The sequence below is a fragment of the Rhinolophus hipposideros genome, assembly GCF_964194185.1.
Source record: "Rhinolophus hipposideros genome assembly, chromosome: 14".
Classification (NCBI taxonomy): Eukaryota; Metazoa; Chordata; class Mammalia; order Chiroptera; family Rhinolophidae; genus Rhinolophus; species Rhinolophus hipposideros.
The window spans coordinates 61,076,196-61,095,851 of NC_138060.1; the positions used below are offsets into that span (position 1 = coordinate 61,076,196).

General features: G+C 42.1%; 1 protein-coding gene across 1 annotated transcript in view; it reads left to right on the forward strand.

Moving 5' to 3' along the window:
- The first annotated feature begins 1,425 nt into the window (after positions 1-1,425).
- Positions 1,426-19,656, forward strand: part of ARIH2 (ariadne RBR E3 ubiquitin protein ligase 2) — a 45,476-nt gene continuing 27,245 nt past the window's right edge. Inside the window, 5 exon segments of the mRNA XM_081072038.1 lie at positions 1,426-2,053; positions 4,874-4,935; positions 6,215-6,558; positions 18,772-18,804; positions 18,806-18,817. Coding sequence (XP_080928164.1) covers positions 6,310-6,558; positions 18,772-18,804; positions 18,806-18,817 — 294 coding nt within the window. The 5' untranslated portion in view covers positions 1,426-2,053; positions 4,874-4,935; positions 6,215-6,309.

Sequence of the window (19,656 nt, forward strand, 5' to 3'; positions counted from 1 at the left end):
CTGTAAACTGTCCAGATTCCTGTCCCACAGAAACCATGAGAGACTTTAGATTTATATATTTGATACACATATATATTTTGAAAATGGAATAGAACAGTTTCACATCCTATTCTTATCACTTAAGAATGTATCACAAATACCCTTCCTTGTCAAGAGGGGCCTTTGTATAGCATGATTGTTAATGGCTTTCTTTATTGTATATCTTACTGTAACTTAACAAACCCTTACTTTTGGACGCTTGGGATGCTACAAACTTTTTCCTGTTAAAATCACCATTCTGGCCGGCCCGGTGGCGCAGGCGGTTAGAGCTCCATGCTCCTAACTCTGAAGGCTGCCGGTTCGATTCCCACATGGGCCAGTAGGCTCTCAACAAAAAAAAAAAAAAAAATCACCATTCCAAAGCACATATATGTGCACAAATTTTCATGTGTATCCTTAAATGTTTTGGCTTAATTTTTAAATCTACTTCCTTGGGAGAGATTGCCACTAGTTAAAAATATTATCATCAACCCAATAAATGTTTATTTAATGGAGTAATACAGAAAATAAGGTTGGATCTGTGCCCTTAAGAAACTCACCTTTACCAGGGGAAAGACACATGAACAAATAAATACATAGGATTCCAATATATTGTACATGCACCAGTGTGCTTGTGACCTTATTCTCTATTTAGCAAATGCAATAATGCTACAGAAAGACTGATTGTTCCCCTTATTCACTGGAGAGAATTTATTACCAGCAACCCAAAGTGAGAGCTTCTAACTGACATTTCATTTGCAGAAAATATAGTTTGGGCCCTTTGCTAGTATAATTTAAAGGGATATGTTTTCTCAAAACAAATGTATTAAGGTACACTAGATGATAGACTTTTATGTTGCTAAATATCAAATTTATAATCCTACAGTACATTACTCATTGCTATTAATTTTCACTCCAAATTAATTCGGGGCTTTCCAGTATGTGTTTGATTGCATCTGATTTTGGTACATGTTCTGTGTTAAAACTGGAAGCTGAAACCCATATGTAAGAAATACGAGTGCATACAAGAAACAAGCACTAAAGAGAGCCCGTTACACATCATTTGTCTCGAATATCATTACACACACGACTGGTGTACGGGTGGAAATCGTTTGGATTATCTACGGACTTGCACATCCCAAAACGCTGCCTAACATCACCAGCTTCACACTGGCGTTTGCACTTGTGCAGCAGCAACCTGAGTGAGCCTCCGTGGCTCGCTCTATCCATAACACTTGACAACACGTCCTAGTAGGTACTAGAAGTCATAACTGGCACTTCTTATACTGTTTGAAGAAACTGGGCAGCAAGGCAATTAGGAGTCAGCCTTGTAGTCACTGGAAAGCCGAAGAACTGGGCGGCGAATCCAGTTGAGGAGAAGGGAGTGAAAACCCGGCGAGGTCCTGCGGATCGGGGGCCAACAGGCCACAACCTGAGCGTAGGCGGAATTCCGGCCCGGCGAGCTGACCCGAAGGCCCTGTTCTCCTTCGTCCAGCGAGCCGAAGGGGAACAACAGTCCTTTACCAACTCCACCGACGTCAGGATGTCTTCCCGGTACCCGACACTCGAGTTTACAAACAGCGAAGTGAGGAGTCCATCAGAAAAACGTGGGTTAAAAATATCCTGGCGGGCAGCGCTGGGAGGCGAAAGCCGGAAGCGATGCCGTGACTACGCCGCAGTAAGCCGAGCCGTCTCATCTGCTGCCTCTCGCAGCCCTCCGCGCCCGCCCTGCCCTGGTCAGACCCCGGGATCGAGCGCCGGGACACCACAAAGCGCCAGCAGAGGGGCACTGTTACCCAGCACACGCCTCGACCCCTGCGACCGCGGGTCGACCCCGGCCCGGAAGTGACGCAACGACGCTGAGCACTTCCGGAGCGGCGGAGACGGCTCCGCTGGAGGAAGCGACGCGGGCCTTGACCGGCGTCGGCCTGCCGCCTCCGCCGCCGCCGCCGCCGCGCTTGGGTCCGATCCCTCTGGCCCCGCCCAACCCGGTCTGGCCCGTCCGGGCTCCGCGGCCGCGGGGTCGCGCTTTCCGGTAAGTGTGAAGCGCAGGTCGTGGCCTTGTTTACCCGGCGGGTCGGGGGAGGGGGTGGGCTTTCCGTGCGCCTCCCTAGCCCGGCCGGGGCTCCGCCTTCGTCGCCGCCCGCGAGGCCCCGGCGTCCGCGGTCGCCGGTACAGTCTCAGCGCCTCCCGCGGTCCGCGGACGGGCGGCTGAAGGCTACGGCCGGGGCGGCCGAGCGCCTGGCGTCTCCGTTAGTCCTCCTCCCGCCGCCTTCTCCGCTCGCGGACAGGTCGGAGGCCATCGCCTCTGACCGACTGGCGCCGGCCTATCCGGGCCCTCCCCACCGGGCGCGCCGGGGAAACGCGCCGCCCCCGCGGCGCCCCGCTCAGGTCCTTACGGGGAGCGCTCGCAGGGCCGCCCGCGCGGTTAGTTAACGCCCGCTTCTGAAGGGTCCCCCGGCGCGCGAGTTCCGTGTCCTCGCGGAGATCCCGGCGCCTCGGCGGGGACCGGCGGCCCCGGAGCTGCGCCGCCGTGGGAGCCGCGGGAGCGGCAGCCGCCTTCACGGGTGACTTCACCTCAGTACTGGTTGTTGCTCTGTCCCGTGGAACTTTGTCACAGTGGACACGTTCTATACCTTTGCTGTTAGGTGGGGTGGCCCCTCGCCACACGTGACCATTGTGGCCAGTGGGACTGAAAAATCAAATTTTCAGTTGTATTTAAGTTTTAACTTAACCACTTGTGGCCAGGGGCTACCCTGTGTGACGGGACGGACGGTAGCGTGGGGTTTTGAAACCAAGTTGCCGGTTCATATTTTTGTATCAAGTAGTTCTCTTTGGAAATGTCGGCTTCGTAAAGGACCCATTCGGTGCTAAATCCTATATACGAAGTAAACACCGTCAGATTCACACAAAAAGTCTGTTTTATTCTCGTCAACGTTAAAACTGAGTCGTCCTCAGTTTGGCTCCCTTAGTCCAGGGTGGGTGTCAGGTCTTCTGAACACAGAACTTTGTGGGGAAAAGGAAGTTCTTTTACTCCTTTTCAGACTGGGATGTAGGGATAATATTTAACATCTCAGGGATTAGAAGCATTGTCATCATTTCTGCTAATAAGGCAATAACATACTGTCCCCTTTGAGCTAGGTCAGCACTCGGAACATTTAACTTTGGCAAGATTGAAAATTAAGTGTTTATTTACATCTGGGCCTAGAACCCAGTAAGCACGAATGGCCTTCTCTTTTTTCAGGTTCCCCTTTAGGAGAGGAGCCTTGATTCTTGAATATTTAGTTGGTGAGAAGCCTGGGCAGCCTCTAAACCCAAATCCTGGGGAGAAGTCCAAAGAAAGTGAAAACATGCTCTGTTGCTGTGATGCTGGAGGTAGCTTTGTGGATAGTGTTAGGCTCTCTGGAAGGGTAATAGGGAATTATGAATCACCGTAGGTCATGGATCTGGTGGAATTATGACACTGGGCTTTTCTGTTTGCCGGCAGTGTGGTCCTGGGGAAGTTACTTAACCTTTGTGAACCCGAGCTTCCTCATTTGTAAGACTAGGATGATAGCCACTTGGTGGGGTTCTGAAGATTTAATAAGACTGAATCTGACCTGAAATTGGCTCCCATTACATGAGAGCTATTATTGGTAGTGATATTTTGTAGATGGGAGCAATATTCATAGATTCTATTTGCCCCGTAAATAGTGTCTTACATAAACACATAGGCAAAAGAAAAAAGGTAAAAAGAAATCAATTTTTCCTCTTCCATTTTGGAAATAATCTTCTACAATCATTGTTTGGACTTTGATATCCAGTTAGTTTATATTTGCCTGTCTATGTTTGGAAGTTAATAAGCTCAGGGTTTCCAAGAAATTGTAAAGGATAAAAAAAATAGACATGAAATTTTCAATTGAGTAAGCAGATAGTAATTGTCTAGTCTGGGATAGCGGGATCTGTATCTTTGAGAAAGTCAGGTGGCCCTTGAGCATGTCAGAAGAGAGGTGAGAAATGGGTGTTAATATTGCCTGGTGGCATCCCGTATGGGACATTTTTTTATTTGAAACTAATTTTTTCGTGAGTATAATGAGATCTGAAATATTGGCAGTATTCTGTGTTAGATTGCCATAGTAGAGGTGATTTGATAGTAAAAGTTCAGTTTCAAGTCAGTTACAATTTACTTTGTCAACCTCCAACACTCAGGATTGAAGTTATGGTAAATTCAGGGACTCTGAACAAGAGGAAATAGGGGTAAGATGGTGGGCTTTCAAACTGAGGGAGGGAATTGGGTATCCATTTCCATCACCAGTATCCCAGGTAAAGTTGTCAGCTGTTTACTTTGAATACTTTTTTTCTTAGACGGCCATGTAACTCTTGTCAGTATAATTATGACAGGGATTTCTGTGGGACATATAAGAAAATACAGTTGACCCTTGGAAAGCATGGGGGTTAAGGGTGCTGACTTCCTGCGCAGTTGAAAATCTGTGTCTACCTTTGATTCCCCCAAAACTGAACTATTAATAGCCTGCTATTGACCAGAAGCCTTAAAACAGTCAATTAACACTTTTTGTATGTTATATATATATATATATTATATGCTATATTATTATGATAAAGTAAGCTAGAGGAAAAAAATTTAAGAAAATATTAAGGAAGAGAAAATACATTTACAGTATTTATTGAAAAAAATCCACACATAAGTGGACCTACGCATCTCAAACCCATGTTGTTCAAGGGTCAGCTGTAATTTCCTATTTATTCCGGACCCTTGCTGCTCGTCCTTTCAAATGTTTTGCTTTTTAAAAACTAAATACAAAAGTAGGATATCAATTTAAAAATATGTAACTAGAATTCTCTCTTTTTATTTTAGATGGAAATTATATGACAGACTATTTGCGTGACATCTTCCTGAAAGATCTTCAAGAATTGCAGGTATTTTTTATTTTATAAGTAACATTTTTCTCCTAAAAGAAAAATACCACAGTTAAGTTCAGTTGTGAGTAGGTGGTTCTACCATATAATACAATTTGTTGAAAGTCAAATTGCAAATATTATATTTATTGCCTTCTCATTGATGGGATTTTTTTAAAAAATTGGTATTTATAGTTATCATCAAACTTAGGTTCACTGATTTTTCACTATATCGTTAAAAGGCGGCTCTGCGGTCCTGTAGACTGCTTACATATTTAGTATATATTCATTTTTGATCTGTGTTTTAATTATGGTTGATTTTTTTTGAGAGATTTTCTACTTCAGATAGACTCAACATTTATATTTAATCCAGATTGTTATTTAAATTATTTACATACCATTCAATCCAAATGCTCTTGCATTTTAAGGTTCTGTTAGTTTTTAGATTTAAGTCATTATTTGATACTGTTGATACCTTGAGATGCAGTTAGTAGTTTTGATTGTTTTCTTTTCTCAACTAGTGTTCTCTATTCATTTATAGGTAATCGAGTAACATTTTGACATGTGAAGATTTTTTAGTAGCTGTTTCCATTTAAACTGGTTTCTTCACCCTAAATACATTCTGGTTTTCCCTAGCTTTGATCCTTTCACTGTGGGGTCAGTTCTTTGTCTGTAAGAACCCCCTTTTAAAGGATCAGTAGAACTCTTTAAAACTGAGAAATCAGTTAACTTTGCAGACTAGAGGAGAATGTTGAAGAACGATATGGCTTTTACTTTTTCTTTACTAACAATACACTTGTTTTCCAGATATCTTAGAGCAATGTCTATGAAAGAATAATATTCTTTTCCTACATATTACAGTGGGAAGGAAATGTGTCCCTGTTTACTATCTATGTCACCACTAAGTGGGGCATGATTAGCTAAGAGATTTTAAACCTTGGTAGTTCAACCTTTAGATTGCTCCCGTGGTGGGCAGCCAACTGTGGGGATTTGCTTCCCTGGTAAAGATTCTGGCAGGAAGGACAAGTCCATGGGAATCTGACTCATTGACATGAGCAGACAGCCTCACTCTTTCATGTGAAGTTAGCATTGTCAGCTACTTCTTCCCCTCCAGGGAAAGGTTTCCCTTTGATAAGCCTGGGCAGGAAGATGACGACGATGAGGTTACCTGTATGACACGAAAGTTGGGAATAGGCCATATTAGGGGTAGGGCGAGGGCTATGCCATTTTGATTTTTGAATGGTTTCTGTTAGAACTTCTCACAGGGAAAGTAACACTTTTTTTTCTTTTTCTCCTTTAGAGGACAAAAACACTAATGCATTTGAGAAAGTGGTAAAGTTTGGGGGGAGGGGAAAAACCCTGCTTTCCTGATCTGCAACTTGGCTGGATGCTAAGATGTCCGTGGACATGAATAGCCAGGGGTCTGACAGCAATGAGGAGGACTATGACCCCAATTGTGAGGAAGAGGAAGAGGACGAGGACCCTGGCGACATAGAAGACTATTACGTGGGCGTAGCCAGCGATGTGGAGCAGCAGGGGGCTGACGCTTTTGATCCTGAGGAGTACCAGTTCACCTGCTTGACCTACAAGGAGTCTGAAGGTGCCCTCAATGACCACATGACCAGCTTAGCCTCTGTCCTAAAGGTGAGCCTTCTTATCAGTTCCAAGTGGAATCCCCCCAATTAAAGCTAAATATGAGCTGTTGTGAACCACCATTTCCTCCAGACTGGCTGAATGGCCCTGTAGCTGGGAATCAAATTTAAGTATACGTTGCATCATTTGGACACATTTGATGCATTTACTTTGTTTTCTAATATATGTGTATTTAAGGCCCTCAGATTCCCAGACTGCTAAGAATTAGAAAGGAGGGGTGGGGTGGATACAGGAGATAATAGTTCAGAGTACGAGTAGCAGAATTGCATAGATTAACATTTGTTTCAGAAAGTAAGTCTTATGAAACTTTAGTAGGTAAGGTAATGATAAGCATCAGATCACCATCTTCTACACAACCATGTGTGAGTGACTGATAAATGTTTTGAGAAGTACCTAGATCCTCAGTTTGCCCTGAATAATCTGTGTCTCTGGGGTAATGAGCTCATTTGTTTCATATACTGATGACTAATGCCTAATGTTGAAAGAGATTTTAGTGATAACTATAAGAATAAAGTTCTCATAGCTTGTATTTCACTGATTTGGGGGCGGGGATGTTCATATTTAAAAGAATTTTAAAAGAATTAATAAAATTGGTTATTCCAGCAAGACTCTTATTTTTAACAGTTAAACTGGGATACTTTTCAGTGTCTTGCCCCTCGGGCCAGTCATTGTCCTTGCTGTGTGTGTTTTGTAGCATGTGATACTGCAGCAGTGCATAGTATATTCACATAGAACTGTGTACGGTGGGTATTCTTATGGCCATATGGACAATTTCCCACCATGTTTCTCTAATGTTGGTCATTATATAAATAGGGACATTTCTCTTACTTTACTGTTTTCCCTGACTTTCTTTCTGAAACTATTGTATGGATTTTTGTTGCCTGCCCAAATAGAAGATCAGGGGCACATTGGCATAATTTCAACCAAATAATTTTCTTATTGGTATTTAAATGGGAATAACTAAGGTGTGCCATGTGTGATTTCTATGACAGTTGCTTTATCTACTAGTTGAGGGATTTTTTTCACCTGGTGGCCAGCAAAGGCTAGTACCTTGGATTTAGATACTCAGGCTTTATTAGCAACAAGCTAGAAGCTGAAAGCTAGAACTTTGTTGTGATTCACTCGTAGACGTGATTGCAGACTTCCTCTCTTGTGCGCAGCAGAAAACCTGAAGAAAGGAGACCCGTTGGAACCACTGGGTTTGGGATTTCTGCACCACAGCTATAGCAAAGCTGCTGGGACCTCTGTTTCCAGAGAGCATCTCCCTAGTGGAAAAGAGGCACGAGGTCTCTTCCTCATCATGGACACCTCTCCCTATCTGGTCCACTAGTTTCTTTTGCTTTAATCATATTGTCAGGTTATACGCATTGTTGGTATTTAAAAATTAGAAAAGGAATTGTCAGATGTGCGGCTGTGCATTGGACAGTACCAGTCGACCCAGTTCATCAGGATGTTTGTATCTGTGCATAACAATTCTCCATTGTCAAGCCCTCTGTGCTGACTTTCCTACCCTGCTAGAGACAGCTGAGGGGCTGAAGCACCTATCTTTCCTCCTTTCTTCCTTTATTGTAAAATATGCATACGTCAAATTTACTGTTTTACGTCCTTCCTTATTAGACTGACATATGGTCAGCCCCCTAAAAACCTCCTCCTAGAAAGCCCTTTTTACCTCTCAGTACCTGCAGGGCTCCCTGAAAGTCTAGCTTGTACTTTCCCTGAGCGAGTCTCCTGGAGACCCCCTAGAACACAGTGGTTGTGCCCTCCTTTGGTCTCAGTGCCCAAACGTTACAGCTCATGCGTATTAGATCATACACTGCAGGTTGACTGCTTTATGTTGTTTTACTTTTTCCACATATTTTTTCATGATCTCGCCAACTAGATTGTTACTTCTTGAAGGGCAGAAACTGCTTTGTACCTGTCCTCCCCCATGATTCCTGTCACAGGGTTTCATCTAATTATTCCTGTCCCAATGTTTCATCTAATTCCTTGGATACTTGCGGATTTTGCCGACTGTTGATGACAGTAGTTGATGCTATTGGTGTGAGCTAGATTTCCTAGTCCCTGCTAGTAGGAGATGTGACATGTATGTGGTTTAAAGTCATGTAGTCTTATGAAAAGCTGTCTGTGAACAAAAGCTTTCTGAGTTTGAGGAGTGGCTTGAATTTTTCACTGATAACTCATGTCTGTGTTACTCATTTTGTGTGTGCTGGCAGTTAGTTGCCTATGGATGAGCCACAGTCTAGCATAAAGTTAGCCTTTTATTGCCTTTTGGGATTTGATGTAAAAAAAATCCCCAATTGTTTGGGACACTGGGCTTTTGGTTTAGTGAGGGCACTTGGTGTGAGAGGGTAACTTACTGTATGTGTTCTGGGACTGGTCTGGGACCCCATGAGTAAGACTGAGAAAGGAAACTGCCCAGAAAAATCAGATCAAGGCTGAGGACAGACAACAGAAAATGCTTATCTGTTACTGAGGGGAAACTACTGGTGTTCAAATAATGGCAAAATAAGAAGCATTATTTTTAGCATGAACTATCCTATACAAATGTAATAGTCATCAGAGACGAAGTGATTGCCAAGTGAAGTATTGCGTTGTAGGAGGGAGAAAATCTCTGACACGTTTTTTTAGTGATCACGAGTCTTTAAAGAAAACCAAGTTACCTTTTTTACACACTACATTTTTATATGAAACTTACACAAAGATTATTGTTACTATAGGTGAGAGAGTAATAACAGGCATTTTTACTGCAGTATGTGCAGTAGTTAGCTAAGAAGAATTTTTGTCATTCAGTCAGTTTTCTTAATACTGTTCCATGAAGCTCGTGAGGCATTTGCTGTCAAAATAGCTGCCCCTCAGGACGGGGCTCAGCCCTGGTAGAGCCCTAGACGGAGCCCAGGCTGCTTTCGTTGGTGACAGGCCAGAAGTGTGTGCCTCATGGTGTGCTCCTTCTCTCAGCAGCGAGTTAGGGGTGTGGGCTGGAGAGGCGGAATGCTGTTCAGGGCCCCACCCGATTGCTTAAGAAGGGAGAAGAAATAGTTTACTTTGCGCCAGATCTAGTCCCTGGAGTACAGTGAACTGTCTGAGCTTTGTGTTGACAGGAGAACCTTGAAGGTATGGTAGAAGGGCCATGCAGGTAACAGAAGTCCAGACCCCAGGGGTCGATGAGCATGGGGGTAGGAAAGTTACCTTCTGGACTGGAGTAGGAGGCTGAACGGATAGGTGAAAAGGAATAAAGTATGGCGGAGCAGCATGAATGCAGACTGAAGTGTCTTTACCACTGGAAGCAAGGAACAGAGTTTTTAAACTTCAGCGCTGAACTGTGCTGCTCACTTCTCAAGCCTCGTATTCCCTGGATAGGATTAGAGAAATAAGCTCGTGTTTTCCGTGTTTTTACTACAGTTCTTCTTGCTTTATGAATTGCTGTATTAACTGAAGTAGAGCTGGAAAAATGTTACCTAGAACACGATTCAGCCGCCCTCTTGCTTGAATTTATTTTAAAATCTAGTGTTTGTTACTCAGCAAAATGTGGCTGGAAAATGTCTCAAGGGTCTTCTGTGGATCATTTTTCCCCTTTGTGGATGAATCATAGTGAGTTTTCAGGGCTTCTGATTCAAGTGCAGAAGTCTTTATAGTCCCATGTTCAGAACCTGATTTCTATGCATTTGTCACTTGTAACATGAGCAATTGACGTTCTTAACACAAACTACCTTATATTTAGTCTTTTTCTTAAGTGGCACAAAGTTTGTGTATAATACCTGGCAAAGACTTTAGTTTTGTTTACTAAATTAACTTTTTTGTGTCCTGATATAGCTGACTTTTAAGACCATTTTTATTTATATATTTATTAACTAAGTAATGGTTGTTTTTTTGTTACTACTCACGGGAAAGTATCTTTAAGCTGGGCATAGTAACACTGAGTGTTTGTGAGCTGAGCAGCTATCCGATTTCTATTTTTACCACCTGATGTCAGTTTTCTTTGCATGTTGTATCTCAGTAGAATCTACATTAAATTCCTGTGTTCCAAATAGTTCGTTTTTAATGGGTATGTTGACATACTTCACGATGCTTTAGTTTGGAAGTCTGATGTGTGTTTTACTCATGTATAAATTTATTTTTAAAGGGGAGATGAGAAATGTCCAGGGTGACATTGAGAATTGTCTAAGTTCAGCGAGTGCTAAAGCTGTCCCTGTCTCGCCAGCTTAGAAAGGTTATTGTCATCATTGTGTGCTCACTGTGTACTTGGCACCACACACAACAGCTCGCCACCTTCCAGAAAAGGAGCTCTTCATCAGATTCAAGGCCAGCTTTCATTCTGGTCTTTTTATTGTGCTTTTATACTACCTCAGCAACCTTGTAAACCATGTGTAATCAAGGGGTGAGTCTAATGCCATGCTTGTGTTCTTATGCTGAATTTATTTATATTACATTTTTTTGTTGAGCTATTACTACAATATTAAATATCATTCATAATTCCATTAACCTAAAATAAAAGTTTTCCTTATAATCCTTCAGGTATTGTCCATATTCATACATAATGTTACTGTGCTGTCATTCATTCCTTCGTTCAACCAATATTTATTGAGCACCTACTATGTGCCAGGTACTAGAACAATAGCTGTGAACAAAACAGACAAAAATCCCTAACTTGATCGGCATTACATTCTAGTAATCATTATGTACATGTATTTTCATGTACATTGAAAATATTTCCTTGTTTTTACTTCATTCTCATAAATTACTTTAAACGACTGTATAGCATATACCATTTTATTCTTGAACCAAAACTTGCTCCAGCTGTCTGCATTGGGCATGTCGGTGAGTACTTACGTGTTACAGTTGTGGGGCACTGGTTATATTGCTGGGAGCATTTTCGTGGTTGTGGCCTTTGTGTGCGTTGGGACTTGGCCAGAGCCTGTGCTAGTGGTCAGATGACTGGTTTCCAGTCCCTTTTCTGCCTACTTGGGCAAGTTTCTCAACATCTCCAAACTTCAGTGTTCTCATCTATAAAATGATGATAATACCTCCTTCACAGCTTTAAAATGAAATAAGGCGTGTCAAGTGCCTGGCACATGAGTATGCAAATGCTTGATCACAGTGGAGGCAGGGCATGAGCAGAACAGTGGGAATGTTGCTTTCACGTGTTTGCTGTGGTTCCTTCAAAGCACCTTAGGATTGTGTGCTTTGAGTCACAGGGTAGGAACCACACGGAGGAAGGTTCTGCATGACATGTTGACTGGTGCCTGAGTATGCATGTAGTAATTGGGTTGTGTACTTTGGATTACTTTGCCTTTATCTGAAGCATCTGGGCCCCACTGATAGGAAAAGTAAAAATAACATAAAATGAATGCTGAGTTGGGATCAGGAAAAGGATACAGGGTCATATAGCCTGTCGTTTTTACATTTCTGGTTGACCACTGTGTTTGGGCTGTGACCTCATTGACAGCACTATGTAATGAAGTGTTTAGTTGATTTCAGTGGTCTTTGTTGTTGAGGCACACTTCCCCCAATTTAATTTTTGCTCTGTCCCAATCTCTCTCTCTCTCTCTCTCTCTCTCTCTGTCTCTCTCTCTCTCTGTCTCTCTCTCTCTCTCTCTCCCCCTCCCCCCGCTCCCTCTCCCTCACTCCCTCTCCCTCTCCCTCTCTCCCTCCTTTTCTTTGTCCCTTCTACTCTAGGAAAAATTTGAAGGATTAGATTTTTCTGTCCAAAAGAGCGAAGAGTTGTAGGAAAGATTTGAGAAAGGTACAGAGTAAGATAGCCGGAAGTTTCTTATATTGTTCCTCCTGAAATATGTCTGCCCTGTGGCTTGATTACTTAATCTGACATGAGTTTTCAGAATTTGTAGCTTAGGTTGTGTTCCCTTTTCTCTGAACTATCACAAATCTTTATAAACATGAAATGGTTTTACGTGATAACCACAAATTATCAACCATAAATTAGAGAAAATACAGGCTGGGTAAGGGAGAGGTTTGGAGATATTTTAACAGGAGAACAGAGCTGTTCTTATAATCGTGAACATAGAGTGGCCCCTGTATCTAGGAAAGTTGCTCTCTTTGACTAGCAGTTTCTTTCCTGGCCAGTATATTCTCTACCCAACTCATTTATCCCTTATTGTAAGCTTTTCCCAGTCTTTTCAATGCTCTCATCATCGTTTTCCAGAATCTGCAGATAGCCTTGCCTCCTTTTGCTCCAAAATAACTGCAATGCCATCAAACTTAGCTTCCTGGATTCTCTATCTTAATTGGTGATACCACCATTCACCAAGCTGGAAACTGAAGATTTACCCTTGACTCCCTTTTCCCATGAAGCCCTCCTTGATCCCCAGGCAGAATCAGATACTCTTGTCTCTATAGCACTGTATGCATGTTTCTTGGTATGTACTTGTGCTGATTGGAAATTAGTTGTTTGTAAACTTGGCCTCTGAGATAGAAGTTCACATTTTTTTCTTCGTATAATAGCACCTAGAAAAATGCCTGGTTATTTTTTTGTTTTCAGTAAGTGTTGCTTGTTGACCTGATTGTGTAAGTCCAGTCAATAAATGCAAACTTTGAGAATTAACCCCAAAGCTCTATTTTTGTATGCTCCCATTTGCAAATGGAGGACATGCTCGTCAGAGGGCTTCCATGAAGCCAGCGATTTCTAAGTTGAGACAGGATATTACCCAATGGATGTGTGGTTCCCAGTGTGGGTGCATCTCAGAATTAGTTTCGGCAGTTCTCATACAGAAGCCTAACCTTCATGCAGACATAATGGAACGTCTCTAATGGAACTCAGAGGTGAAGCAAGGTATTTTCCATTATATTCACATGAAAGTACAAAAAACCTGAAATGATTCAGGTTATCGAAGTGAGGAGAAAGGAGTGCGTCCTTTCTTTGGTGGCTGAAAGGATGTGCCCACCATTCAGTGGACTGGTTTTGTAACCGGGGGTGGGGGGGTTGGGGGGGAGTAGGATAGCCATTGCCCAACTATACTTTCAAGTTGGATAGGTTTCCTGTAATATTTTTGATGTCTAAATGTAACTCCATATTTCATTGATTGTCAAGATGAAAGTGGGTTCTTATGTCCACGTTGATAATACGAGTAAGTAGCTGTAAAAATGACTAATGGTGTCTGCAATCATAAATACAGTGTGAATGTTTTAAAAGTTTTGAATTTTATGACACTTGTAGTGGAGCACATCGAATCTTTTTGGCTAGCTTATTTATATTGGCTTCTACTTCAAGCTGGTTGGCTGCCCTCACATACCTTTGTCCCCCTCCATTTGTTTTTGTTTGTTTGGTGTTCAGATGTCTTTAGCAGTTTTATTTGTAATAGCCAAAAACTGGAAACAACCGAAATATCTACAAACAGATAAACAAACAAATAATGGCATGCCTGTAGAACAACATACTTAGCATTATAAAAAGAGTGAACTGCTCATGTAAGCATCATTGATAAATCTCAAAATAACTGTGCTGCATGAAGGATTCCAGGGGAGCAAAGAGTAAATACTTTATGATTTCAATCATATAAAATTCTGGAGAATGCCAAATCTGTTGTAAAGGAAAGTGAATGAGTGATTGGTTGCCTGGAGAGTTGGGGAGGGCAGGGAGAGAGAGGTTATTGAAGAACATGAGGTAAATATGAGGTGCTCCTCCATTTTTAAATACCATGGAAATGAAAGTAAAGGCATATACATGTTATAAACTCATAACAACAGAGAACAGGTTGGGGTCACATGTGGGGACATCATTGCATACGGGAGCCAGTTTGTCCAGCAGATCTTTGAAGAGGCTGTGGGCTCTGATTTGACTTACAAGGGCTAGAAGAGGTAAGTGTGCTTCACAGGGGGGAATTAATTAATGGTCTATATGTAGAACACTCAGCCTGGCACCCACTTTGTCTTCAGGCAAAATAATCTGCTTATTTTTACGAAATTGGATAAATAGGGAGAAATTGGGCCCTTAGAAAACGTGAGATTTAGCTGACCTCGTTGGTCATTTGGGTGGCCCTTGAGTCTTGAGTAATAGCTGCTTCTGATCACTCTAAAGCAAAGCCTGTCGATTGATGGGCTCTGTCCATGTACACAGAGGTATGATTCGTTTTTCTGATACATACGCCTCCCCCTGCCTTTTAAAATTGTGATATTCACCTAAAATTAAACATTTTAAAGTATACAATTCAGTGGCATTTAGTAGTCACAGTGTTGTGCAACCATCATCTTCATCTAGTTCTAAAACATTTTCATTACCCCAGAAGGAAACCTAGCACCCATTAAGCATTTACTCTCCACTCCTCTCAGCCCCTGGCAACCACTAATCTGCTTTCTGTTTCTATGGATTTACCTATTCTACATGTCATATAAATTATGCAGTATATGACCTTTTACGTCTGGTTGCTTTCACTTTGCATGTTTTTGAGGTTTATCCAAGTTGTAGCCTGTATCAGTACATTCTTTTTTTCCTTTTCTTTTTGGTGACCCTTCATTTTTTAATGTGAATGGCTAACCAAGAATCACCAGACAGTTGAGGAAAATATGCAGAATAAGAGAAACAGAAAAATTGGCCCTAGCTGAAATAGACCAGTAGATAATTTTGCTTGTTTTTAAAAGCATACTATTTAATATTCTCCAAGATATTCAAGAAGATGTGGCATCCATAAAATAATCAGATGCCATCAGGAAGAAACAATCAAAATAAAAAGATACTGTGGAGATGAATTATGGGTTTGCCAAGTGAAAAAAGATTCTGTAGATAGAAGATAAAATCAAGAAAATCTCTTAGAATAAAGCCAAAATACAGGAAAGTATATATACATATGTATGTGTATGTATATATACATATATATGTGTATATATACACATATATATGAAAAAAAGAGACAGGCTCAATCTAAAGATCTAACATCTACTAGAATTTCTGGAAAATGAGAACAAAATATTGAAAGGAGTAAAATACTAAAAAGTATAAGAAGAAAATTTCCAGGAGCTAAAGAGAGGAGCAGTCTTCGTATTGAAAGGGTCTACCCATTGCCCAGAAGAATAAAGAAAGACCCACTGCTGCATTTGTCACTGTGATGTTTCAGAAAAACATGGATAGACAGAAAAGTTTCCATAAGGATATACCAAATCATCTAAAAGAAATGGGAACCAGACGTCTCATCCGCAACAGTGACAACCAGAAGACAACACAGCAAGTCTTCAAAGTCCTGAGGGAAAATGGCTTTACACCTAAAGTGCAAAATCATTTCCAGGCGTTTAAGGACTAACAAAATATACTTTCCTTGTACCTTTTATGATGTAGTTATTTGCAGATGAAAATCGAAAAAAGAGGAAAAGAAAGAATTCAAGAAATAGTTGAACTAATCCAGTAGAACACAGAAAAGTCTCACCAGGCCTGCAAAGCAGTCAGCCCACATTTGAACAGAATTTTGGTGAGATCCAAGAACAGTTTCTTCAGGACTAGGAATGGGGTGGATTCCAAGCAATAAGTAGAATGAAGAAGCTGGAAGATAGTTGTGATACGGTGGAAAAACCCTAGAACTCTTTACGAGGGAATTAGAATTCCCACACAAAGCAGAAAAACTACACTCAAAAAAAAAATCACAAGCCAAATGTAAAGCAAACACACGTGACACAAGTGTGAGTAATTGAGAGTGTATTCATGCCTAACGTAGGAGTGTCTCCTCTGAGTGGCCCAAGAGTAGTGATATGGGAAGCACCAGGAAGAAAAATGCAATTCTGGTCCGGGAAACAATGTCGTCAAGATATAAAGGTTAACGGACAGAGGATTAAATAATAGTGATTTAAACACTAGAAAGCTGGGCTTGGAAGGGAGAGGTAGGGAGTGGTGTAAGTAAACTAAGTCTGGTGGAGAACTGTGGATGTACTCAGCGATGTTGAAACAACCAGAAGAACCTAGACAAATGGCTGCTAGAGATTTCTCCTGAGTGGGAAGACTGGGAGGGTGACGGTCAGGGTGGGGGGATGGGCTGGCAGGTGGTTTTCTTTTTCATCCAATTGCTTTTTATGAACGATTTGATTTTCTTCATTCATTGGTAATTGGGATAGGTTAAGAATTTGTTGATTCCCAATAAACAAGTGTTTCCTGCGTGCCTTCTGTTGTTTTAACTTTTAGACAGACACTAAAGAGATAGGGGGAAAGTAGTTTAACTTCTACCATAAAATAACTTCAAGATCTCTCTGCCTTTAGTTTCTGCCTCTCCTTTTTTAGAATGGTGAAAGAGGAGGTATAAATTCATAAAAATTTTTCTGCTATTTCATATTTTTCTGATACATCCACTAAGAGCATCACTTTGATTATCTTGCTCTGTTGAAAAACTTTAAGTAGCTTCTGCAGACTCCAGCCTGCAGTCCTTCCTCTGGCTCCTCTCCCTAACCCATGTTTGATTTTTGCCTCCTGTCAGCATGTGTCCTCCTGCAACCCTCAGAAGATTTCTTGGCCCTGCATCCTTTTTTTTTTTTTTTTTAACCTTCCTCTGAGGAGCTGTGTCTGGGCTCTTCCTGAGTCCCCTCAGGGCTTGGGAGACCTCGGTGCCTGCCAGGGCTGTGGAGGAGGATGTGGCTGGGCAGTGATTTGAGACCAGACCACAGATGACAAGCAGAGGGTCGTGGTAGCATCTAGAACCTAGTACTGGCACAGGCATTGTTCCAGGTGCCTGGGTGTGGCAGAGAAGGAAATCATTTTTAAAAATCTCCACCCTCAAGGAGTTTCCATTATGATGGAGTTTTACATAAACAGAAAGTTTATAAAAATAGTGCTATATGTTTTGAACATAGCTAGGGACAGCAGTCAGTAGCTCTGTCTTTGAAACATGCTATTGGAGCCTGTGGCTTTGTCAGTAAGATCTGTTAGCCTCTTAGGTGTCCTCTGGAAAAGATGGGCCCCGATGGTGCTGCTGAGATGGTCTTTGGTATTCCCTCTCCTTTGCCTCTTCACAGCAGCAGTAGCTGGAAGATACAGAACATTGATTGTAATCAATTTTGGACAAGATGGGCTGTAGCTGCAGGAACATGGTAGGAGACTTGGCCTCTAGCCCTACTATGTGCAGTTCATTGGCTCTCAACTCTTGTCTGCATTTGTTTGGTTGTGGTTACTGGACATGACCTTAGTTTGCAGAAATGGTGGTCATCCTGCCTATATGGCATCCCCCTAGCAAACTTAGAATTTTAGAAGGGGCTGTAATCAGCCTTTTGTACTCAGCACTTCCCAAAGGCTTTTTCATTGAAATGCACCCTAAAGGATCTGCTGGCTGGGATTTACTTTACAATAATCTTAGAGGGCAGGGGGTAGTGAGGTGCAGGCCCAGTGGGCCTGGCCATGAGTAGATGTTGGAGCTGGGTGATGGATCCATGGGTTTCATTACTCTTCACTGTTGTAGATGCTTGGCATTTTTCATAATTGGAAAAAAAGTACCCTCATGGTCAAAGAACGATGACTTTCATGTTTTTGCTTTACTATATTTTGCATAAAAAACTTCGTTACAGTGAGGTCTTGGGTTTTTTGGTGTTGATTTTAATGATCAGAGACCATAACGGGACTGAATTAAAGTTAGACTGGAGAGAAATTTTCAAATTTGTGTTTATCAATCAGGTTTTTTAAAAACGTGTATAACATGTGGGTGCCTCGATTACAAGTCAGCCCTTTCTCTGGGGAGACCTTTAAAGAAAAAGTGAAAGGAAACAAAGAGAGAGCTGACCTTTTAGAGGCTGAGAGTATGTAGGTGTGAAGTATAAGAGAGGTGAAGGCCTACCACTTAAATTAGACTTCAGGGGTGAGCCTTGCTTAAGATCAGAGGCCCCCTGGGACCCCACTACCACTACCATCACTGCTGATTTTGCCCCATTCTAGGCTGTTGTTCACCTGCTCCTTTGTCTCTGTGCTTTAACCTTGTTTCTTCTTATCCCTTCAGTACTTTCTCACGCCCAACCCCCCAAGACCTGAATCCATCCATCTTGATCTTGTAAGGCTAGTTTTCCTGTATCGTGTCCCTTTCTCCCAGAGTCCCAGAAGCTGGCCCGCAGTTCATTCCTTCATCTCTGCTGTGTAGTGAATGACCACTAGTGTTAGCAAATGTCCTTGGACCACAAAGTGGCCTAACACAGGCTGAGGCATGGAGACCCATTCGTGTAGCCTTAAAAGATTTCAGGCAGTTGGCAAGTAAGAATTCTAAATAAAAATTGAAACTACCACCTGTATTTTTTCAGGCCGTTGATGCTCACTGCCATCAGCTGCATCCTCCCTATGGCACTGGTAAGTGTGGGAAGGGCTGGTGACAGTTGTGGTGGGCTGCTGGATTTCTTTTTTCTGGGGGAAAATCTGTTTGCAAGCTGTGTTGTTGTTAACTTGTCCCTGAGGCCTGGACAGTGTGAACCAGCTATAGCAGACTAAAGAGAAAAAGCAGCAACTGCCCATACTCATGGTTTCCTTGGGGAACTGTTGTCAGAAGCAGAGGCTGTTCAGTATGTGCCTTGATCCTTACAGAAAATTAGCATGCTCTCTGCATTGTTTTGAATAGTAGATATATACTATCCAAGTGATGTCAAGTAACAACTGTTAAATTTACTGAAATTCTTAAAACATTTTCTTCAAAGACAGATGTTGGCTTGGCTGTGTAGCAGACAGGGTCCAGAATGGCGTGTGTACTTACCGTTTCCTTCAGTAGCAGCATTTATCTCCCTCTGGAATTTTAAGTTCTTTGTGGTCAGGGGATCAAGAAATGTTTGCTCCAATGATTAATGCAAAATTTGGATAGAGACTTACTTGAATTTGGGGAGGGCAGGTGGAAGGTAAGAGTTTGGTGGAAACCAGAGAAGAAATTTGTGGCTTGTTTACTAACAAACTTCAGGTGGACTTGGGGGACCTGTGATTTAAAAAATTATTTTACCACAGTCTGCTTTCTGCTTAGGGACCTATTGAAAAGAGACACACAATAAGTTGAAACGTAGAACGAGGCAGCAAGTCATGGTAGAAACTGATAACCAAGTTGCTAAAGTAGAAACTGATAACCAAGTCGCTGCTGCCGTTGCCTTATCCAAGCTCCTGAAATCCTGCAGCTGTCTCCTGGTAATGAGGAGCTCAGAGGCCACACA